Source organism: Bombina bombina, chromosome 6 (genome assembly GCF_027579735.1).
Source record: "Bombina bombina isolate aBomBom1 chromosome 6, aBomBom1.pri, whole genome shotgun sequence".
Classification (NCBI taxonomy): Eukaryota; Metazoa; Chordata; class Amphibia; order Anura; family Bombinatoridae; genus Bombina; species Bombina bombina.
Window position 1 is genome coordinate 844,288,761 of NC_069504.1, and position 25,830 is coordinate 844,314,590.

The 25,830-nt window shown below is 38.3% G+C and overlaps 1 protein-coding gene across 1 annotated transcript in view; it reads left to right on the top strand.

Moving 5' to 3' along the window:
• Nucleotides 1-25,830, top strand: part of LOC128663759 (complement C3) — a 285,067-nt gene that overhangs the window by 19,759 nt on the left and 239,478 nt on the right. The window contains exons 2-4 of the mRNA XM_053718244.1: nt 13,406-13,598; nt 18,604-18,766; nt 21,703-21,773. Coding sequence (XP_053574219.1) covers nt 13,406-13,598; nt 18,604-18,766; nt 21,703-21,773 — 427 coding nt within the window. The remainder of the gene's footprint in view (nt 1-13,405; nt 13,599-18,603; nt 18,767-21,702; nt 21,774-25,830) is intronic.

Here is a 25,830-nt window from a genome sequence, read left to right on the forward strand (position 1 = left end):
GATATCTGCGTAATAATATACTTAGACGATATACTGATTTACTCCAGAACAACATCTGAACACATAAAACATGTTAGGTGGGTGTTGACACGTTTACGCGAACATAGATTGTTCGCTAAATTAGAGAAGTGTTTATTCCATGTGCATGAGATAAAGTTTCTTGGGTATATCATCACACCAGATAGGATTCAAATGGATCCAGAAAAATTATCTGCAATAAAAGATTGGCCACAACCTAAAACAGTGAGAGCTGTGCAACGCTTTTTGGGTTTTGCCAACTTTTATCGCAAATTTATATTCAACTTCTCAGCTATTGTGAAACCTCTGACCAATCTAACAAAAACTAATACAAAGTTCTTTTGGTCAACAGAAGCCGATGCATCTTTTAAACTCTTGAAAGAGAAATTTTCATCAGCACCCATCTTGTCAATCCCTGATCATACTTGTGAATTTATAGTAGAAACAGATGCATCAGACATTGGCATAGGAGCAATCCTTTCCCAAAGAACTAGTACAGATACTACGCTTCATCCAGTTGCCTACTATTCAAGAGTTTTGCAACCTGCAGAACTAAATTATACGATTGGCGACAAGGAACTGTTGGCCATTAAGACTGCTTTAGAAGTCTGGAGACATATCTTAGAAGGTACTAACAGACCATTCACAATATACACTGATCATAAAAATCTTCAATATTTACGTCAGAGTAGAACCCTCTCGTCACGACAGGTCCGTTGGGCATTATTCCTTGACAGGTTTAACTTTGTAATAACATACAGACCAAAACCTTTAAATTCTAGAGCTGATGCTCTTTCACGTGTATATGAACAAAATCAAAAGACAGAACATAACATGTGTCTCATACCTCCAGACAAAATTATAGGTAACCTCACACCATTTGAAAACGATATCCTCAAAGCTCTTCAAACTGATGACATACCAGACATCCCACAACTACAAAAAGACAAAACAGGACTTTATACTTACCATGACAAGCTCTATATACCTAGACTACTTAGGACTTATATCTTGCAACAATTCCATGATAACCCCCTTTCTGGACACCAAGGTATATATAAGACTAAGGAAGCAATTCAGAGATATGATATTTTTGGTGGCCTAAGATGGCAGATGCCATTCAACAGTACATAGTATCATGTACAGTCTGTGCTAGAAATAAAACTCAGAAAATAAAGCCCATTGGACTACTCACACCTTTACCAATTCCGGATATTCCTTGGACAATAATTTCAATGGATTTTATAGTGGAATTGCCAGTATCTCAAAACCATAACACCATTATGGTGGTGGTCGACCATCTCACGAAATTAGCACATTTTGTTCCCCTACCGTCTTTGCCATCTGCAACTGACACCGCAGACGCATTCATAAAACATATAGTACGTCTCCATGGAATCCCTCAATCCATCATAACAGACCGAGGGACTCAGTTCACTTCACATTTTTGGAAAGCTTTATGTTCAGTTCTACGTATACGACCTAGATTAACAACTTCTTACCATCCTCAGGCTAATGGTTTAACCGAGCGAATTAACAGGATTTTAGAACAGTATCTTCGTTGCTATATAACACATTTGCAAGACAATTGGTACTCTCTTCTCCCTCTAGCTGAATATTCATACAACAACTCAATATCAGCCTCGACTAAAGTCAGTCCATTCTATGCTACCTATGGTTACCACCCACAAAGCATTCCACTTTCGCGTATAGGTTCTACTTCACCAGCAGCCACTTCATATCTCATCAATCTCCAGGACTCTCTTATCTTACTAAAGGAACATCTACAGGTTGCCAAAGCCTCGCAGAAACATTAATACGATTTAAGACACAGAGATAGTCTGAATTACAAATTAGGTGATTTGGTATGGCTATCCACGAAATATCTGAAATTATCTGTTCCTTCAAGGAAGTTGGCTAACCAATACATTGGCCCCTTTCCTATAAAGAAGATACTCAATCCAACCTCTGTGACCCTACAACTGCCACCTAGATACAAGGTGCATCCCACGTTTCATGTGTCTTTGCTGAAACCATATACATCCAGCACCTTTAGGGGCAGGCCGAAAGAACCACCTCCGCCCATTCACTTGGATGACCATGACGAATTTGAGTTGGATTCTATACTCGACTCCCGTATGTACCGTGGTCATTTGGAGTACCTCATCCGTTGGAAGGGCTACGGTCCTGAGGAGGATTCCTGGGTACCCAGGTCTCATGTTCATGCTACCCGTCTCTTGGATGCTTTCCATAGGCGTTATCCTGCTAAGCCTGCATCCTCGGAGCGGATGCTTTGAGGGGGGGATCTGTAATGTCCCTTTAAGACATTCCACTTCCACCTTTTCACCTGCCTATAAAACCTCACTTCCTGAGATCTACTTTGCTTGATTATTTTGTTTGTTCTGATTGGAATACTTCACAGAAATCAAGTCACTCCTGCTATCATCTCAAACTGAGTGATATTGAACTTTTGCTTATTTGAATTTAACCCTCAAAAAGGAACTTTCTAACTAATTGCTGCTTTCTACTAAAAACACTTAATCTGCACAGCCATCTGAATCCATTTCATAGATTGCCTGTCAGTCTCTCTCCTAAAGTGCAGCTCCACCACAGTATTACAGAGGATTTTCTCACATCTCCAGCTGCAGCTGATTCATTCACCTGCTTCGCTAGGACTTCAACTCACCTTCCTTCCGGAAGCTACAGAACAATCTCTCAGCCTGACCAGTACTGCAACTAGCCACTCAGCTCTCAGGAAGAACTCCAGTCTCACTCCGCCATTACAGCGTTCCATGCTGCAAGGGAAAGCCAAGCACAGGCTACCGCAAGTATAACTCTGCTAATCAGATTCTCTCAAGTTGTTTCTAGTTCATATTATCAACCGTACTTACTCAGTCTTTATATTAACAATTGATCTTATGCTAAAGAACTCTATTTTTGATCTAGCTATCCATATTTGCCTCTGTGAATTTATCAGACTTGCACACTTGTTTGTCTGAATAGAATCATATTTGTCTAGCAGCATTTTCTGTGAGTTCACTCTTAGCAAAACGCTTGAAGCATATTGCCAGGTTATAATTTGTATCTCTTGGCGTTTGCAACTAGCAACACACTACAATTCTAAAAGATACAATTTATCTTACACTAGAGCTTTTCCAAGCTCTTATCTATGCACTCTTTATCTGCCTATTTGAGTAACCCCTTGCTTTGAATCTGTATGCCATGTTTTTCAAAGGAAGCCTCTGTGGAACAGTTCCTTTTGAGTCTCAGCAACTGCCCCGTAGGAATACCATCCTTTAGTGCTTGCGGATGGTGGCTTTTGGCATGCAATAAATTATTTGTTGCTGTTGCTTTCCTATATACTTCTGTACTTAAGTCAGTTTTATGTTTTCTGATGAATAGATCCAAAAACAAAGTTTCTACTTTGTTAACCTCATATGTGAGAAAAATATTGAGAGAATTCTTGTTTAAAAGATCAACGAACGTAGTGACCTCTTCAACACTGCCTTCCCACAATATGAAAACATTATCCACATAACTGAGCCACAGTGCCACATGTGCCTCCACCCATTCACTAAGTCTACCAAATACCTCTTGTTGTTTCCAGAGGCCCAAATGTAGACACGCGTAGGTTGGGGCACATGTGGCACCCATGGCTGTACCTCTCTGCTGGCAAAAAAGATTTCCATCAAAAGTAAAAATGTTATTTTTTAAACCAAATTCCAATAGCCTTATAACAAATAAGGAGTGTTTTTCACCTCTGGTGTCTAAAAAATGCCTAGCTGCCTTAAGACCAGCAACATGGGGGATAGATGAATATAAGGACTCCACGTCCACGGTCACCAAAAGGGTGTTCTCACATTCACACTGTATTACCTTTGTAAAACCTTACTCGTGTCTCTGACGTAGGATGGCATGGATGTAAGAAATGGCTACAAAAAGAAGGCCACATATTTACTGACATTTTCAGTAGGGCCACCTATGCCAGAGATAATAGGTCTCACTGGAGGCTTTTCAAAATTCTTATGTAATTTAGGTATACAGTAGAATGTAGGGAGGATAGGGATTTTACAATACATAAATTAGTGTTCCTTAGAAGAAATCAGCCCTTCTCTTAGGCCATCATTGAGAATGAACGGGAGTTCATTGCACAACATCATATTCAGCCCTCTCTATCTGGATATACTGTTTAGGATCTCTTAGTTGTCTCATAGCCTCATCTAAGTACAGAATTTTGTCCATGATGACAACATTTCCTCCTTTATCTGACAATTTTATGACTATGTTATCACGATTTTTAAGCTAATTAAGAGCTGTTCTTTCTGTCTTACTGAGATTATCACAGACTATATTTGTGTTACCAATCCCTCGTATATCTTTTTCAACGCATTTGACAAAGCTTTGAATGCTATCAAATGAGAATTTAAATTTAACCTGTATTGTATATAAATATATCTCCGGTTTATCAGTTACCGTTAATAAGTAGTCTGTGAATTATTTTATAAATTTAATCTAGTCTAATTTGAAGGCCATGTTCAAAAATAGGCAATATACATACATGATTTATTTGTAACATTGTGTTATAGTTGCAACAAAGTATGTTTGCCTTTAATTAAGTTGGTTGCATCAGACCAAATGGCACGCTATTTAAGGAAGGTGTGTCAATACAAGCGGTATCTGACGAAGCCCTGTGCAAGCCCACAAGGGGAGGGGCAAAACGCGTCATCAGTCCGCAGTGGAGTACTCACCTGTGTGAGCAGCAGTTGGTTTTGCTGTGTACCAAGCTCCCCCGTATCTCTGGGAAAGTCGTTGGCAGCCTGGATAGGCTAACACGAGAGTTTGGAAGTGAGCGTTTCAAACACAGCACAGATGGTATTGTAATCAAACAGCACATTTCAACATAGTGCAGTCGGCACTTCTTCTGGATCAGGAGTCAATGTTTGGCAGTTTAACATGCAACCAAGGTTTTTTTCTGCAAGGACCGATCTGCCCATTGGGAAGCTTTGGATCCATAAGTGAATCCTTCCTGGGTTTACCAGTGCAGGACCGTTATCCTTTCATCTAAGTTTTGGCAAAGTAAACTGAGCGTGCAGTTGCACTATGTGCTCAGCATAAGCCGCAGGAACTCTTTCTGCTTTGTGGATCTTGTGGAAAGCAAGTTTGTAAGGCGTGCGAAAGCACTAAGTGCCCTCATTTCAATAAGAGACTTTATGTCCTTCCTTTCTTTAAACTCTATACAATTGCATGAGAAAGTGTCTATATGTAAAAGGGATGATGTTTCCAGTTATGCTGATTTAGCTGTTTGTAATATACTCTGCTTTACACATTACATATTATTTGCTCCTACTGAGTGATCTCCAATGGATTATCTTCACTGCACCTGTCTTCCGCTGTTTTTACATTTAATAAACAGTTTTTTGTGCAGCCTTGGTCACGCTTTGGCTTTTTGTATATTTATCATGAGCCGTTCTTTAATATGGTATATATTTTTTATCTAAAATTATTTATATATATATATATATATATATATATATATACTGTGTATATATATATATATATATATATATATATGTATGTATAGAAACTGTATATATTTTATTTAAAAAAAACCAATCAGATATACATATAGAAATATTAATTTTTTAGTAAATAGAACATATTTGTTATGTGCAGAATATTGGAATGTGAAATATTCATATTTTTATGTCAGGATATGAGCATATATGTGATCGGGTTTGCGTGCGCGAGTTAGGTGTTCCATTGAATATGTGATTGCACATGAGATATTGTAGGTTCAACTTTTGTGCACGAGCAAAAGGAGTTTGCTTTCTACTCGTAATACGAGTACAACCCAACAAGCAAAAAAAGCTTACTTCTTACTTCTAGTCAATTAATGCTTGAGCAAGAGCGTTAATTAATGCTCCATTTGTACTCTGGCCCTTAATTTATAAAAATGAAATGACATTGCAATATGTACTGTTTATTTTGCTTTCCTTTGCTAAATAAATAAATAATGTTGGTCTTGTTATAAAAATACAGCTTGCCCCACACCCCAAATAGGCTAAAGATCTAATTATTTAAGATAAGTATACAAAATGCTGCAAATTACCTGAAGTAGTTGCATATCTTGTCTCGCTTGATTGTCGCCAGTTAGGACTAAATGTAAATGGATGTGGGCTCTGCTCTAAACAATCACTGTGTATTATGTGAATCATAGTAAGACAATTTGCAGCAAGTGCCAAATAACTGGTTGAGATCAATAGATATAATTGAAATACTCTGTAGTAAATACTGTGTGAACAAAAAGCTTTAAAAGGACACTCAAGTCAAAATTAAACTTTCATTATTCAGATAGAACATGCAATTTTAAACAAATTTCCAATTTACTTCCATTAACAAAATGTGCACAGTCTTTTTATATTTACACTTTTTTAGTCACCAGCTCCTACTGAGCATGTGCAAGAATTCATAGAATATACGTATATGGCATTTGTGATTGGCTTATGCCTGTCACATGATACAGGAGGAGTGGAAAAAGATATAACTTTAAAATTTGTAAGAAAAAAAATCTACTACTCATTTGCAGTTCAGACTAAGGTGGCCGATTTATCAACCCCCGAATGGTGCCGTATGCACCTGTTTCCACGTGAGCCTTCAGGCTCGCTGGAAACAGGAGTTAAGAAGCAGCAGTCTTAAAACCGCTGCTCCTTAACTTGTCCGCCACCTCTGAGGCGGTAGACAGCAATCAGCCTGATTGGGTTGATTGACACCCCCTGCTAGCGGCCGATTGGCCCTGAATCTGCAAGGGGCGCCATTGCACAAGCATTTCATGAAAAATGCTTGTGCAATGATATATGCCGACAGCGTATACTGTCGGCATTTATCGATGAGAGGCGGACATGATCTGCTACAGCGGATCATGTCCGCCTGCACATTGATAATTCGGCCCCTAAGTGCTATTGCATTGTCTTGTTATAATGCATTTGTAGATTATGCAAATCTACTGTATTGATTGGTCCTTTAAATCAGGGAAGGGCAACTTCCTGTTTTGGCTTGTATGACACGAATTACGTCTTCACAAAAGCAATGCAGACCACTACTAGTGGTGCATGTCCTTTACAGAATATGCGCGTATACCGTAGAAAAACTGTAATACATTGTAATAGAAGCATTTTTGCTAATGGATGTATGCTGCAAAAATACGCCTAGATTTAGAGTTTGGCGTTAGCCGTCAGCCACCTACCTACACTTATTAACCCCTAATCTGCTGACCGGACCTCGTCGCCACTATAATAAATGTATTAACCCCTAAACCGCCGCACTCCCGCCTTGCAAACACTATAATAAATTGTATTAACCCCTAATCTGCCCTCCCTAACATCGCCGTCACCTACCTACAAATATTAACCCCTAATCTCCCGCCGGCAACGTCGCCGCTACTATAATGAATGTATTAACCCCTAAACCTAAGTCTAACCCTAACACCCCCTAACTTAAATATCATTTAAATAAAACGAACTAAATTTACTATAATTAAATAAATTATTCCTATTTAAAACTAAATACTTACTTCTAAAATAAACCCTAATATAGCTACAATATAACTAATAGTTACATTGTAGCTAGCTTAGGGTTTATTTTTATTTTACAGTCAACTTTTTATTTATTTTAACTAGGTACAATAGCTATTAAATAGTTAATAACTATTTAATAGCTACCTAGTTAAAATAATTACAAAATTACCTGTAAAATAAATCCTAACCTAAGTTACAAATACACCTAACACTACACTATCAATAAATTAATTAAATAAATTAAATACAATTAGCTAAACTAAAATACAATTAAATAAACTAATCTATAATACAAAAAAAACAAACACTAAATTACAGAAAATAATTTTTTTTACAAGAAGTTTAAACTAATTACACCTAATCTAAGCCCCCTAATAAATTAAAAAAGCCCCCCAAAATAATAAAATGCCCTACCCTTCTCTAAATGGGCCTTTTGCGGGGCATTGCCCCAAAGTAATCAGCTCTTTTACCTGTAAATAAAAATACAATACCCCCCCAACATTAAAACCCACCACCCACATACCCCTGCTCTAACCCACCCAAACTCCCCTTAAAAAACACTAACCCCGTGAAGATCTCCCTACCTTGAGTCATCTTCACTCAGCCGAGCCGAATTCTTCATCCAAGTGGAGCAACAAGATGTCCTCCATCCGGTAGAAGTCTTCATCCAAGCGGGGCAAGAAGATGTCCTCCATCCGGTAGAAGTCTTCATCCAAGCGGTGTCTTCTATCTTCATCCATCCGGAGCGGAGCCATCTTATAGCCAGCCGACGCGGAGCCATCCTCTTCAACCGACGGACTAACGACGAATGACGGTTCCTTTAAGGGACGTCATCCAAGATGGTGTCCCTCGAATTCCGATTGGCTGATAGGATTCTATCAGCCAATCGGAATTAAGGTAAGAAAAATCTGATTGGCTGATTGAATCAGCTAATCAGATTGAAGTTCAATCCGATTGGCTGATCCAATCAGCCAATCGGATTGACCTTGCATTCTATTGGATCAATCAGATTTTTCTTACCTTAATTCCGATTAGCTGATAGAATCCTATCAGCCAATCGGAATTCGAGGGACGCAATCTTGGAAGACGTCCCTTAAAGGAACCGTCATTCGTCGTTAGTCCGTCGGTTGAAGAGGATAGCTCCGCGTCGGCTGGCTGGAAAATGGCTCCGCTCCGCTCCGGATGGATGAAGATAGAAGACCCCACTTGGATGAAGACTTCTACCGGATGGAGGACATCTTCTTGCCCCGCTTGGATGAAGACTTCTACCGGATGGAGGACATCTTGTTGCTCCGCTTGGATGAAGAATTCGGCTCGGCTGAGTGAAGACGACTCAAGGTAGGGAGATCTTCAGGGGGTTAGTGTTAGGTTTTTTTAAGGGGGGATCGGGTGGTTTTAGAGTAGGGGTGTGTGGGTGGTGGGTTGTAATGTTGGGGGGATTGTATTTTTTTTTACAGGTAAAAGAGCTGATTACTTTGGGGCAATGCCCCGCAAAAAGCCCTTTTAAGGGCTGGTAAAAGAGCTGGTTACTTTTTAATTTAGAATAGGGTAAGGCATTTTATTATTTTGGGGGGCTTTTTTATTTTATTAGGGGGCTTAGATTAGGTGTAATTAATTTAAACTTCTTGTAAAAAAAATTATTTTCTGTAATTTAGTGTTTGTTTTTGTATTATAGATTAGTTTATTTAATTGTATTTTAGTTTAGCTAATTGTATTTAATTTATTTAATTAATTTATTGATCGTGTAGTGTTAGGTGTAATTGTAACTTAGGTTAGGATTTATTTTACAGGTAATATTGTAATTATTTTAACTAGGTAGCTATTAAATAGTTAATAACTATTTAATAGCTATTGTATGTAGTTAAAATAAATACAAAGTTGCCTGTAAAATAAATATAAACCCTAAAATAGCTATAATGTAACTATTAGTTATATTGTAGCTATATTAGGGTTTATTTTATAGGTAAGTATTTAGTTTTAAATAGGAATAATTTATTTAATTATAGTAAATTTAGTTCGTTTTATTTAAATGATATTTAAGTTAGGGGGGGGTTAGGGTTAGACTTAGGTTTAGGGGTTAATACATTTATTATAGTAGCGGCAATGTTGCCGGCGGGAGATTAGGGGTTAATAATTGTAGGTAGGTGGCGGCGATGTTAGGGAGGGCAGATTAGGGGTTAATAAGTGTAGGTAGGTGGCAGCGACGGTTGGGGGCTGCAGATTAGGGGTTAATAAATATAATGTAGGTGTCGGCTATGTTAGGGGCAGTAGATTAGGGGTTCATAGATATAATGTAGGTTGCGGCGGTGTCCGGAGCAGCGGATTAGGGGTTAATAATATAATGCAGGTGTCAGCAATAGCGGGGCGGCAGATTAGGGGTTAATAATTGTAAGATTAGGGGTGTTTAGACTCTGGGTTCATGTTAGGGTGTTAGGTGTAGACTTAGAGAATGTTTCCCCATAGGAAACAATGGGGCTGCGTTAGGAGCTGAACGCTGTTTTTTTGCAGGTGTTAGGTTTTTTTCAGCCAGCTCAGCCCCATTGTATCCTATGGGGAAATCGTGCACGAGCATGTTTAGCCAGCTCACCGCTGATTTAAGCAACGCTGGTATTTAGGGTTGAAGTGGAGCTAGATTATGCTCAACGCTCCCTTTTCTGAGGCTAACGCAGCCATTCAGACAACTCTAAATATCAGCGTTGTCTTAAGGGTGCGCTGAAATAAAAAGCCTTGTTAGCACCGCGGGTCTTTACCGACAAAACTCTAAATCTAGGTGATAGTTTTTATTTCAAATTGAAATACTTATGCACATTTCTATCCTTATTTTAAGGACTGCATATAAATGTATAATTATTAATCACACACAAATAATAATATATTTCCTAAAATGTCCAGTGGCATAGGGGATTTAGCTAAAGTTATGTGTTACCTTCTATGCTCTGTTTTCCCCTCTATGGCTCTTTTGATTTTCGGCTACCCCAAAGAACACAACCCAAAAAAATACATTCTTAGCTCTACAAAGACTATTACAGATTCAGATAGGCCATGCAATTTTGTTGAAAGCTAAACCTAGGTAGGCTCATAAACTGATTTCTAAGTCCTTGAAGGCCGCCTCTTATCTCAGTGCATTTTAAAACATTTTCACAATTGGACACTGCTAGAACATATGTGCAATATAGATAACATTGTGCTCACTCCTGTGGAATTATTTATGAGTCAGCACTGATTGACTAAAATGCATGTCTGTCAAAATAGCTGAGATTTAGGGGGATATCTATCAAGCCGTCAACTGTGTTGCATTCGCTGGCATCAATACGCTCGCCTAACATTGCGGGCGCGTATCTCAATATGCTCTCATTATTTGTGAAAAAACCTGTCAAAAAGACGCACACCAAGTACGGGGCGATGAGCATCGGACTGTTGTTAACTAGCAGTCATCGATCTTGCGTCTATTAGGCTTCTTACCAACTTTATTTATACCCTGTCACTAAACGCTGCCACTATACTAAAATGTTTAACCCCTATACCGCCACTCCCCGACCCCGCCGCAACATAAATAAAGTTATTAACCCCTATCCATCTGGAAGATGCCGTCTGGATGAAGACTTCTTGCCGCCTGGATGAGGACTTCTCTGACTGGATGAAGATGGAAGAGGCCGCCCGGATGAAGACTTCTTGCCGACTGGATAATGACTTCTCTGGCTGGATGGATCCTTCAAGCGGGACTTCAAGAACTGTAAGTGGATCGTCGGGGGTTAGTGTTAGGTTTTTTTAAGGGTTTTTTGGGTGGTAACTTGTTTTCCACCATATAAATCAATGGGATATCTGGCAACATCGAACATAAGCTTTCGGTGCTTTCAGACTCCCATTGATTTCTATGGCATCCGTGGCCTCCAGGGTGGAGGATTGAAAACTAGGTACGCTGAGTCTGAATAGCCGCGAGCGTACCTGTTAACTATTTGATAAATGGGAAAAAGTGTCAAATAGAGCCGAATGTGTATTCGGAACATCTGTAATAATGTAAGCATCGATCTGCGTCGGATTAAGACCTGCGGATCGTATGTTACATCACAAATTTCAACATTTGCTGGTCTTTAGGTTTTGATAACTAGGTCTGATCAAGCTCGCAACAATTATGCTGCAGAATTCCGGCGTATTTGCGGTTGACAGCTTGATAGATAGGCCCCAAAGGGGCAGTCTGCAGTGGCTAAGATACAAGGTTATCACAGAGGTAAATAAGTAAATTAATATAACAGTGTTGGTTATGCAATACTGGGGAGTGGGTAATAAAGGGATTATCCTAGTAGACTGTCTCTTTAAAGGGATAGGAAGGTCAAAATTAAACTTGCATGATTCAGATAGAGCATGCAATTTTAAATTCACTTCTATTTTTAAATGTGCTTTGTTCACTTGGTTTCCCTTGTTGAAAAATAATACGCACAGATCGCACACTAGTGGGAGTTAGCTGCTGATTGGTGCCTGCACACATTTGTCTCTTATGATTGGATAACTAGATGTGTTCAGCTACCAGCCAATAGTGCAGTGCTGCTCCTTTAGCAAAGGATAACAAGATAATTAAACAAATTTGATAATAGAAGTAAATTAGAAAGCTGTTTATAAATTGTATGTTCTATCATGATATAAAATGTTGGGGTTTCCTATCCCTTTAAGTGTTGCTCTTGATTACTATCCAAAATATTGCAGAAAAATGTAGTACTTTTTTAGACCTGAGGTCAACCATTATTATTATTATTATTAGTATAGCACAGAACTAATTGAAAAAACTCCACTATTTATAAACCATCAGCTTAACTCACGCTCGGCTTGAGTGACATCCTGTCTGAATTTTACTGCATATCCCTATAGAAGTCTATTATGTGTAAGGCTATGTATACCCAAACTATCTGACATGGAGATGTTAGCGTGCCTTAGGCTATCACTCAAATGGTTAAATATAAAGTTGGACTAATAATATGAGCACAAAAAATATAAGCTTCATTAATTGATCACATGTGATTTTAATGCACGATAGCACTAACATTTTTGCACTCCACTTGTAATCTATGCCTTAAAGTGATTGTAAATCCTAGCATTTGTGAAACGCTAGGCTTTACCATTGGAACAAATAAAGGGACGTTCAGTCAAAAAGTATAAAATACTTCATATTGAAAGCTCCTTTATTTGTCTGAAGCATTCGCCGTGCTGAGCTCTTCTGGCAGCCCAAGACACAACGCTATTTTGCTGAGAAGTGACGTTTCCACCTCTTAGCCAATAGCTGTGCGGGCTATACGACTTGGCGCCAGTTGGAAAGCATGGCTATTTGCTAAGAGGTGGAAACGTCACCTCACAGCAAATAGCGTTCTGCTGTGGGCTGCCTGAGCAGCTCGGTGCAGCGAACGCTTCCAACTAATAAAGGAGGTTTCAGCATGAAGTATTTTATACTTCATGAATGAAAGTCCCCTTTATTTGTTCCAATTGTAAACCCTAGCATTTCACAAACTCTAGGATTTATTATCACTTTTATTTTTTTTTTTGCATTTTCTGGTTCAATAGTCAATTAAAATAGCTATTTATAAAAAGTTACAAAGTTGTATATTTAATTAAAAACAAAATGATTTCAAATGTTGCTTTTTATTCTGCATTTAAATAGTGATTTTGAATTGCATCCCATATTACTAAATGTATTTTTAAGACCTAATCAAATTTACATAGATAATTTTGAATCATCTGTTAACAGTTCTTTGATCAATTTCCTTAACAATGACAATATCACTTTATAAACATATATGTATAATGACCCTATGATCCATCTACAGATGCACATTAATCGCACCCAGTGTGCTGCGTGTCGAGACAGAAGAGACTCTTGTTTTAGATGCCCAGGGACAAAATACGGGTTTTCAAGCAGACATAGAAGTTCATGATTTTCCACAGAAGCAAGGCATAATCTACAAGACCAATGTGAACCTGAATAAAGATAACGATTTCCTGGGTTCTGTAAAAATAAAGGTGAGCTGAGAGTTTTATAACACAACATGTATAAGGTCACATGGCTCCACCAACATAACAAGAGCCAAAAGGGATATACATTACATAGCAGCCGTGTGTGTAGCAATGTTCAGAAACAACCTGTAGAGGGAGCATTAGAATGCAGTGGCTTCAGTCACTCTGTAGTAGAGCTCTTTGGTAAACTGAGCTAGTGAACATCACAGCTGTAAATAAACTAGAAAATAAAAAAACACAAGCTGAGAGTGTATTTATTTTTGTGTTATTGACATCCAGTGTGTGCAGTAATAGTAAGTAAACGCAGAGCTGTGGGTTTTCCCTGCTGTAGTGCAGTAATAGTAAGTGTAGGCAGAGCTGTTGTTTTTTCCTGTAGCGCAGTAATAGTAAGTGTAGGCACAGCTGTGTTTGTTTCACTGCTGTAGCGCAGTAATAGTAAGTGTAGGCACAGCTGTGGTTTTTCCCTGTAGTGCAGTAATAATAAGTGCAGGCACAGCTGTGGTTTTTCCCTGTAGTGCAGTAATAGTAAGTGTAGGCACAGCTGTGGTTTTTCCCTGTAGCGCAGTAATAGTAAGTGTAGACAGAGCTGTGTTTTTTTTACTGCTGTAGCGCAGTAAGAGTAAGTGTAGGCACAGCTATGTTTTCTCACTGCTGTAGCGCAGTAATAGTAAGTGTAGGCACAGCTGTGGTTTTTCCCTGTAGCGCAGTAATAGTAAGTGTAGGCACAGCTGTGGTTTTTCCCTGTAGTGCAGTAATAGTAAGTGTAGGCACAGCTGTGTTTTTTCCCTGTAGCGCAGTAATAATAAGTGTAGGCACAGCTGTGGTTTTTCCCTGTAGCGCAGTAATAGTAAGTGTAGGCCGAGCTGTGGTTTTTCCCTGTAGCACAGTAATAGTAAGTGTAGGCAGAGCTGTGTTTTTTCCCTGTAGCGCAGTAATAGTAAGTGTAGGCCGAGCTGTGTTTTTTCCCTGTAGCACAGTAAGACTAAGTGTAGGCAGAGCTGTGTTTTTTTCCCTGCTGTAGCTCAGTAATAGTAAGTGTAGGCAGAGCTGTGTTTTTTCCCTGTTGTAGCACAGTAATAGTAAGTGTAGGCAGAGCTGTGTTTTTTCCCTGTAGCGCAGTAATAGTAAGTGTAGGCAGAGCTGTGTTTTTTCCCTGTAGCACTGTAAGAGTAAGTGTAGGCAGAGCTGTGTTTTTTCCCTGTTGTAGCACAGTAATAGTAAGTGTAGGCAGAGCTGTGTTTTTTCCCTGTTGTAGCACAGTAATAGTAAGTGTAGGCAGAGCTGTGTTTTTTCCCTGTAGCGCAGTAATAGTAAGTGTAGGCAGAGCTGTGTTTTTTCCCTGTAGCACAGTAATAGTAAGTGTAGGCAGAGCTGTGTTTTTTCCCTGCTGTAGCGCAGTAATAGTAAGTGTAGGCAGAGCTGTGTTTTTTCCCTGTAGCACAGTAATAATAAGTGTAGGCAGAGCTGTGTTTTTTCCCTGTAGCGCAGTAATAGTAAGTGTAGGCAGAGCTGTGTTTTTTCCCTGTAGCGCAGTAATAGTAAGTGTAGGCAGAGCTGTGTTTTTTCCCTGTAGCGCAGTAATAGTAAGTGTAGGCCGAGCTGTGTTTTTTCCCTGTAGCACAGTAAGAGTAAGTGTAGGCAGAGCTGTATTTTTTCCCTGCTGTAGCTCAGTAATAGTAAGGGTAGGCAACGCTGTGTTTTTTCCCTGTAGCACAATAAGAGTAAGTAAAGGCAGAGCTGTGTTTTTTCCCTGTAGCGCAGTAATAGTAAGTGTAGGCAGAGCTGTGTTTTTTCCCTGTAGCACAGTAAGAGTAAGTGTAGGCAGAGCTGTGTTTTTCCCTGTAGTGCAGTAATAGTAAGTGTAGGCAGAGCTGTGTTTTTTCCCTGCTGTAGCTCAGTAATAGTAAGTGTAGGCAAAGCTGCGTTTTTTCCCTGTAGCACAATAAGAGTAAGTAAAGGCAGAGCTGTGTTTTTTCCCTGTAGCTCAGTAATAGTAAGTGTAGGCAGAGCAGTGTTTTTTCCCTGTAGCACAGTAAGAGTAAGTGTAGGCAGAGCTGTGTTTTTCCCTGTACCGCAGTAATAGTAAGTGTAGGCAGAGCTGTGTTTTTCCCCTGTAGCACAGTAAGAGTAAGTGTAGGCAGAGCTGCGTTTTTTCCCTGTAGCTCAGTAATAGTAAGTGTAGGCAGAGCTGTGTTTTTTCCCTGTAGCGCAGTAATAGTAAGTGTAGGCAGAGCTGTTTTTTCCCTGTAGCACAGTAATAGTAAGTGTAGGCAGAGCTGTGTTTTTTCCCAGCTGTAGCGCAGTAATAATAAGTGTAGGCAGAGCTGTGTTTTTTCCCTGTAGCGCAGTAATAGTAAGTGTAGGCAGAGCTGTGTTTTTTCCCTGTAGCGCAGTAATAATAAGTGTAGGCAGAGCTGTGTTTTTTCCCTGTAGCGCAGTAATAGTAAGTGTAGGCCGAGCTGTGTTTTTTCCCTGTAGCACAGTAAGAGTAAGTGTAGGCAGAGCTGTATTTTTTCCCTGCTGTAGCTCAGTAATAGTAAGGGTGGGCAACGCTGTGTTTTTTCCCTGTAGCACAATAAGAGTAAGTAAAGGCAGAGCTGTGTTTTTTCCCTGTAGCTCAGTAATAGTAAGTGTAGGCAAAGCTGTGTTTTTTCCCTGTAGCACAATAAGAGTAAGTAAAGGCAGAGCTGTGTTTTTTCCCTGTAGCTCAGTAATAGTAAGTGTAGGCAGAGCAGTGTTTTTTCCCTGTAGCACAGTAAGAGTAAGTGTAGGCAGAGCTGTGTTTTTCCCTGTAGCGCAGTAATAGTAAGTGTAGGCAGAGCTGTGTTTTTCCCCTGTAGCACAGTAAGAGTAAGTGTAGGCAGAGCTGCGTTTTTTCCCTGTAGCTCAGTAATAGTAAGTGTAGGCAGAGCTGTGTTTTTTCCCTGTAGCGCAGTAATAGTAAGTGTAGGCAGAGCTGTTTTTTCCCTGTAGCACAGTAATAGTAAGTGTAGGCAGAGCTGTTTTTTTTCCCAGCTGTAGCGCAGTAATAGTAAGTGTAGGCAGAGCTGTGTTTTTTCCCTGTAGCACAGTAATAGTAAGTGTAGGCAGAGCTGTGTTTTTTCCCTGTAGCACAGTAATAGTAAGTGTAGGCAGAGCTGTGTTTTTTCCCTGTAGCGCAGTAATAGTAAGTGTAGGCAGAGCTGTGTTTTTTCCCTGTAGCGCAGTAAGAGTAAGTGAAGGCAGAGCTGTGTTTTTTCCCTGTAGTACAGTAAGAGTAAGTGTAGGCACAGCTGTGTTTTTTCCCTGCTGTAGCACAGTAAGAGTAAGTGTAGGCAGAGCTGTGTTTTTTCCCTGTAGCACAGTAATAGTAAGTGTAGGCAGAGCTGTGTTTTTTCCCTGTAGCACAGTAAGAGTAACTGTAGGCAGAGCTGTGTTTTTTCTCTGCTGTAGCGCAGTAATAGTAAGTGTAGGCAGAGCTGTGTTTTTTCCCTGTAGCACAGTAAGAGTAAGTGTAGGCAGAGCTGTGTTTTTTTCTCTGCTGTAGCGCAGTAATAGTAAATGCAACCTTCCTTTTAAGGATCCTTGTATAAAACTAAGCTGGGGTGGAGCCATGGTAGACTATGGGCAGACTAGGGTGGAACTGGGTATGTCAAAGGCAGGGTCTGGCATGAAGTGCGTAGGTTAGGTATGTAGTTTGTGCATATCTCCCGACATTCCCAGGAGGCTTCCCCTGAGCATCCTGCCCTTTACAATATAAAAGCATCTAATTTAGAGAACTGGTATATGTCAATATGCTACCTTTTACATTGTAGATTGAACAATAAAATATTTATTATTTTTTGCATATTATGTCCAACTTACATTTAGGGCAATATTACGAGGGGAACACTAACAGTTACGCTCAAGCAAAAATTAGTTTATTGTGGGTGTTTACCACTTACAAGTTGAAAGAAAATGCTAGAATGATTACTGCGTCCTCAAAGCTCTGGTTAACTGTTTGACAAAACAAAAAAGTGGCAAAATACACATCATAAATACTTTACAAAGTACAGTTACACTCATAATAGCACCATCCAATAAAAATGAGTGTAAAAAAAATATTGCACACAAAAGTTAAAAGGGCTCAAAGATATGAGGTCTCAAGTGTTAAAAGAAAGGCAGACAAAGGCATAGAGATACATACATATACATGTCTAAAGATGTATATATATATAGAGAGAGAGAGAGAGAGAGAGAGAGAGAGAGAGAGAGAGAGAGAGAGAGAGAGAGAGAGAGAGAGAGAGAGAGAGAGAGAGAGAGAGAGAGAGAGAGAGAGAGAGAGAGAGAGAGAGAGAGAGAGAGAGAGAGAGAGAGAGAGAGAGAGAGAGAGAGAGAGAGAGAGAGAGAGAGAGAGAGAGAGAGAGAGAGAGAGAGAGAGAGAGAGAGAGAGAGAGAGAGAGAGAGAGAGAGAGAGAGAGAGAGAGAGAGAGAGAGAGAGAGAGAGAGAGAGAGAGAGAGAGAGAGAGAGAGAGAGAGAGAGAGAGAGAGAGAGAGAGAGAGAGAGAGAGAGAACAAACGAGTGAACAAATAGTGTCCGGACAGGATGCTCAAAACTGGTTCATTTATTGATTGAAGAAATAGCATATAAAAACACACATACACACACAGCGGCTCTGAAAATATCAGCTTGTGAAATATAAACTTGCAGGCATAGATGGTAACATGGCCAGGTGAATGAGGGCTGTTAGGTGCACAGAAGGTGGGCTATGTCTGACGCGTTTCAGCTTTTATAGAGCCTTACTCATAGACTGCATATATATATATTTGTTCATATGTGTGTTCATATGTATTTATGGATCTATATGTGTATATATGTATTTACAGACATATATACACATAAAAACACATAAATACATATGTATACACATCTAGACATAGATATGTTTAGACAGGGATTAGGCATAAAATGATAGTATGGAAAGGTGGCAGGAAGTGGACATAATACAAGTGTTAACAAGTAGTAAATATATCACATGTGTCTCCATTTCAGATTCCATCTCAGAAGTTGTTGAAAGACACAACAAAGAAACAGTTTGTCTATGTCATTGTGAAGTCCCCTCAGTGTCCCCTGGAGAGAGTTTTTCTGTTGTCATTTCACAGTGGATACATCTTCATACAGAGTGACAAGACCATCTACACCCCAGGATCTCAAGGTAACATAGAAACATACAATTTTACTTAACTACAACCGGACATATACATTACCATACCATACATACAATGTCTAATCTTAATAAAGAGACATTCTGTTGTTAAAAAGGTCTATTTCATTAGTGAATATATACGTTTTCACAATGTTCTAATATAGTAAGGCCTATACTTTATAATATACGCCTCATCGAGTGTCTCATGTATGGTGAGGGTACGCCCAGTTTTTTTAAACATATTGCCTGGTATGAACTTTGCAAGCCGACATTGGGAATCTCTCGATGGCAACAGCAAAGTTTTTAACATCAGGCCACTTGTGTTTAATTTCTTCAGAAAGTTATAACTCCCAAACGTCCCACATCCTGTAAGATTGTTACTGGTTAGGAGGCCTAGCCCACTACCTGCCTGTAGTCTGTCTGAGTCACAACTGTGGCCTACACATGCATATGGCCTGTACATGACCCCACTCACCTAACATGTCCTCAGTCATGGCAATAACTGCACTAAAGCTAGGAGAGTCCACAAAGTTATTCTGAGAATTGTTGAAAGATCAAAATAATAAAATATAAACAAACAGCAGAAAGAGATCACAGATGGAGACATGATTGGGACAGTGCATTTAGTTGCCGGTGATAAATCAGCTGGATGACTGCTAACTTTCTAGTCAGCACAGTAAGTTCCACATTACTGTGCTCCACACTAGTGAGTAGTTCTTGATAGTGCGTGATATTATGCCCTACTCACATTAATTGTATTGCACAAGGAGGCATCCTTCTGTTTTCTATGTAGTCAAAGATGTATTCCTGTAACAATTGTTGCTCTAGATTAGGATAAAGCAAGTGACTGGAGCATACACATGTAGGCTTGTTTCTGATTGGCTCAACAGATGTATCCTCATCTAAAGTTGCACAAGAGCACAACCTGGACTATGTGTTTAGCCCTTTTGAATGAGTGAACAAATAGTAAAAACAAAGGAATTGGGTTAAAAATAAAGTGCACTAATGAAATAGAGCTTTTTTTATTTTTATGGTGGTATGGCACTTTAATAAATATTAAAATTGTAAATTAATTACCAAAGACAACATTTTTAAAATATTAATCAGAATTTTTCGGAAGTTTTTTTTTAATGTTTTTATTTCATTGTTAATTTAATTTTAGATACATCATATGTAAAGTTAAATATTTTAAAAACAGATTATCAATTTAATGCAATTAAATTGTAGCAACTGAATTCCTGTATATACTGCTAAACAATTACATGTTTATTGTAAATAAAACTAACTCTCAGTGCCAGGGGCATATTATTGCCTCCTAGGCCAACAAGGCTCTGCCTAGGGCGGCAGATTTAGGGAGGATGGTGGCGGCATTTTTTGCATACTTGCATGCACCATCTGTATTTATTATTAACCCTGGGCGCGTTATAAATCTGTACCGGCCAGGGCTTCTGTAGGTAGAAGTAGAAGGAGGGCAGAGCTGGCAGAGATGCCGGTTGTAATTGCTGACACCTCAGCATTTGATGTCTTCTGGAGAGCCGCAGCATGCTGAGCCCCCTTCCCTCCTCTGATCAATAAAAAATGCTTATGCATCACAAGGGTCAGGTCAGACTCCGGCTGTTACAACTCTCTGTGTGTAGTGTACGCCATGCTAACTGGAGGTGAGTGAGGCCTCACATACATTTCAAACTATTATTTTTAACCCCTTGGCTTCAAAAATGGAAAGTACTTACAGTATTTTTACCTACATGCTTTATTTTGTTATATTTATTTAGAGCTAATTATATTTAAATTTCCAATAGGTGAGCCCATGCATATATTGGGTTTTAATTAAAAAAAAATTATATATATATATATATATATATATATATATATATATATATATATATATATATATTATACTGTATGTAATAAATTGGAAAAAAGAAATCTAGTAATCTAGTATATAAATTGTAAGGAATATCAGAGCAAAATGTTACACTGTGTGAAGTTATTTTTCTGCAGATGTACTAGTTGTAGGACACAGCAACTGTAAAAGTAAATCTTATAAACTACATAATCATAAGTGGATGCATCTAGAGACAGAACCCAATTAATATCTATATATAATTTTAAGTGCCTAGGGCAGCTCAAAACCTAAATATGCCACTGCTCAGTAATATTTACAGTAACAGAATATACCTTTTCTAGTTTATTTTTTTTAATTGTTAAATATTGTTGTTTTAATATACTTTATAACCTCTAAGAATGCCTGTTTCTAAGCCACTGCAGACCACCCCAGTACTTTTTTTTTACAATCTTGCACTAAAGCTAGACAATGCTAGTTCACGTGTGCCATGAAGATCACATTGTGCTCACTCCCACAGAGAATGATAATGGGTTCTCAAGTACTAGCACTAATTGGCTAAAATGCAAGAATGTAAAAAGCTAAAAAAGAAAACACAGAAATAAGGGGCAATCTGCCTAGACTTAGATACAGGTAACCATAAAGGTATAAAGTATATTAATATAACAGTGTTGTTTATGCAAAACTGGGAAAAGAATATTAATTTTCAAGTAGACTGTCCCTTTAATTAAAATGTGATTTTATGCAGGACGCAAATATCCATAAAAAAAACTTTGAATGCATATTTGAATACTCCCTTTTTAGTTGCATCAGATTTGTGTGATTTGACTTTAAAGCCCCTTAACCCCTTACAGAATGCATTCCTGGTCCTTAAGGGGTTAAATGTATCTAGCCCAATTATACCACTTGAATCAATTTATGCAAATTCAAACTGTAAATGCAAAGTGTCATATATATATATATATATACAGTATGTGTGTATGTGTGTGTATATATATATATATATATATATATATATATATATATATGTGTGTGTATATAGATGTATGTATATAACTTGTCTTATGACCATGCTGACAAATTACTCTCTCATCTTTCCTAGTTCTTTATCGAATTTTCATTGTTGGATATTCACTGACTCCTGATGGACGTATAGTTGAAGTAGACTTCATAGTAAGGACGTTTTCCCCATACTTTACTAACTATATTGCACTGTAGCTATAATGCAAATTATTGTAATAATTGTTTCTATATTGTTTATAATTTGGAGGGCCAATCCATTACTTGTACATAGGGTTGCCACCTTTTCTGGAGAAAAAATACTTTTCTTGCTCATTAGAATAAATTTGCATAAACAATTATACAGCACAATTCACAAACAAAAGCTGGCCTAAAAATGCACGTGTATGTTACGTATACACATTTTTCTTAGATTGCTCTCATATGGCTTTATGGTTTTATATTAGGCAAGCTAGTGAGTCTTAAAAAAAGATGTTGACACCTTCATTTTTTATTTCATTTGGTTGCAAAAGTCAAATGCTTCTCAAACAATTATCTTTGTTAACACAGTTGAAATATTTGGCCATGCTGTTACTGGGAGGTTATGTTAATTATAGGGAATTTGCCCATATTTAAGTTGCCTAAAATTGGTAATATAACTCTTAGGGGGAGTTTTAATACGCAGCGGATGCTGCTTTCTCCTCGCAAACTTTCCGCCTCGCCGGAAACAGAAGTTAAGAAGCAACGGTTGTAAGGCCGCTGTTCCTTAACTCACCCACCACCTTTTAGGTGGCAGACTTCAATCATCCCGATCCAATACAATCGGGATGTTTGACATCCCCTGATTGGCCGCGAATGTGCAGGGGGGCGACGTTGCACAAGCATTTCACAAGAAATGCTTGTGCAATGCTAAATGCCAACAGCGTATGCTGTCGTCATTTAGCGAGGTCGAGCGGACATGATACGCTACAGCGCATCATGTCCGCTCGACCCATAATAAATCTACCCCTTAATGTCTAAAGTTTAGTCAGATTCAAAATAAGACCAAAAAAATTAATTGCTTAAATAAATAAATTTAATTATAAACGAGTCTTCATTTTACCAAAGTGTCCTCAGCGTATTCAAATATTAAAAAGTATTGTTAAGGTTTAGTCAAAATATGTATAAGCTGTCTTTAACATTAAACTCAACAAAATATATCAGGCTATTAAATAAATATAAATATGGTTTCCTTTTGTTTTACAATACCAGAGGTGACATTTGGTTGTTGATGTTTTTTTCCTGTGTGATGTAATTACTTTGTTGAATACATATTAGTGTTAGGTGACCTCTGAACTGTTTTATTTGCCGTCCTCTCTAAGACAAGGTCAGGGGTTATCTGATAGTTCTGCTGAAAATTGATTGTGTTACTTGGAGATTTGCTTAGTTATAAATTTCAGTTGAGCTGAGTGTCCCTGAAAGTGTTTGGATATTGCTATGTGCCTAGTTGAACTAAGGGCTGGCTTTAGGGTTGTCATGTCAATCAGAAAATAACTGAACAGATGATTGGAGGAAAGAGCTTGATGGGGACTTGATCAAAGGTCTTGTAGCCCCTGTCACCTGGTCCTCAGATCATATTAGGCCTGTTATTGACCACATCAGGCCTCAGATTAGACCCACGCAGTGAAGCCCTGTCATCTTTATACCTACATCATTCATCAGACTTAAGATCAGAACAGTCCATTTTGTACATATATTTAAAGGGACAGTCAAGTCCAAAAAAAACTTTCATGATTTAAATAGGGCATGCAATTTTAAACAACTTTCCAATTTACTTTTATCACCAATTTTGCTTTGTTCTCTTGGGATTCTTAGTTGAAAGCTAAACCGAGGAGGTTCATATGCTAATTTTTTAGACCTTGAAGGCCGCCTCTAATCTGATTGCATTTTTACAGTTTTTACCACTAGAGGGCGTTAGTTCATGTGTTTCATATAGATAACATTGAGCTCAGGCACGTGAATTTACCGAGGCGTGAGCACTGATTGGCTAAAATGCAAGTCTGTCAAAAGAACTGAAAAAAGGGGGCAGTTTGCAGAAGCTTAGATACAAGGTAATTACAGATGTAAAACATGTATTATTATAACCGTGGTGGTTAGCAAAACTGGGGAATAGTTAATAAAGGGATTATATATCTTTTTAAACAACAAAACACTGTTAAATATTGGACACCTTTAAAAGTTGGACGATCATATGTTGCTTCCTATGGTTCCTAATGTTTATTTGCAAAGAAAAGGATGATAATTTGAATTAGGAGCATATAAATTATAAATTGGAAAGTTATTTAAAATAACATCCTATATTTGAACCACAAAAGTTTAAAATAACAGTAAAGTCAAAACTAAACTTTCATGATTCAGATAGAGCGTGCAATGTTAAACAACATTCTAATTTATTCTGTTATCAAATTTGCTTCGTTCTTTTAGTATCTTTTATTGAAGTGCAAAACTAGGTAGGCTCATAAGAGCTCAGGAGTGTGCACGTGTCTTTAGTACTCTATGGCAGCAGTGTTTTGCAGCATTTTATCACAAAGACACGTCCACACTTTTGAGCTCTTAGGAGCCTACCTAGTTTTACTCTTCAATAAAAGATACAAAGAAAACAAAGCAAATTTGATAACAGAAGTAATTTGGAAAGTTCTTTAAAATTGCATGTTCTATCTGAATCATGAAAGTTTAATATTGACTTGACTGTCCCTTTAATTTTGACTTCACTTTCCCTTAAAGTAGGGATGGTATTTTTTGTGTTATAACTGTACCTGTCATATTACATTGCTGCAGGGAGCCACTGTCAGTATGCGTTTCTGGTTTTCTACTTTATGAAGACTTTCTACATGATTTTTAGCATTATTAATGTAAAAAGTGATGATAAACTTTACATGTTTTAAAATCAGTTCCAGAATCTAAGCAATATTTTAGATTGACTTAGATTGATCCCTTCTAATGAAGATGCGCTGTAACTTACTTTTTAATCTAGCCGTGCCATTCTATTACCCCGTACTATGGCCACCCACTTCAAAACTCCTTTTTGTGAGCTAACGGTTTGAACTGTGTTCCAGTCAGTGTTCTAGCTACAAATAAAGTGCCGTATGGCTAGAGCACCAATTGGAGAACAATTCAAACCGTTAGCTCACAAAAAAAAAAAGAGTGTTTTGAAACGGGCTTCCAGAGCACGGGGTATTAGAATGGCATGGCTTTATTAGAAGTGATCAATTAAAGTCCCTGTAAAATGTCGCTTAGAATCTGGACCTGGTTTTCAAATATGTTTACCATCACTTTATGCCATTTTCATAGACAGAATATATATTGTAAATATGGGTTACTTGATGTCATCACAGAATTATTTCAGAAAGAGCATACCAGGTTGATAGGAGAAAATGTGTGTCAGCCTAATAGAAAAAGTAATACAGGCTAACTGATGTATCGTATCTGAATATAAACGGTCAAAGTTTAAGTAAGGAATTAGGTTTTACAATGCATATGTCTAGCCAAACTATAGCTGAAAGGAAATCAGTTATCTGCAGTTCTAATCAATGTTTACACGGGTAAGCCTGACTGCATTACAGATAGAGTGGCCGTCTTATTTATAAGCAAGGATAAGGCAATGTTTGTACAGGATACAAATACTGCTCAACAACAATGTCTTATGTGTATTGCAGAAAACAAGTTCTCTCTACAGCAAGCAAACACCCTCCCTAGAGGGGTATGTATTGCATATAGCTTAACCACACAAAGGTTTGTGCATACGTGTGCTGGCACAGATTTAAGTGTTATGAACAAATGGGATATTTAAAATGGACATTAAAGTCAGTTTTTATAAATACATGTACCATAAATTATGACCTGTACTTCAGTATAACTTCATGCTAAATAAAGGCCAGATTACGAGTGGATTGCCGAATTATTGCGCTCGTTTTCGGGAGCGCAATAATTAAAGAGCCATTACAAGTGGCTGGTTATTGCTACAGCGAGCTCATGGTAGCAAATAGCGCTCCGAAAATTAACCAGAGATCAGATCATATCTGTGACGGCATCATAACAAGGCTCCCATTGGAGCCTATGGAAGCGCACTCTCATGAACGCAATGTTTCCTAGCAATGCGAACACAAACTTGCATTCACATTGCAATTTGCTTGTAATACCAGTGCAAATTAGCGTGCTATGGTATTATAAAGTGGAGCGCTAATATGCTTGC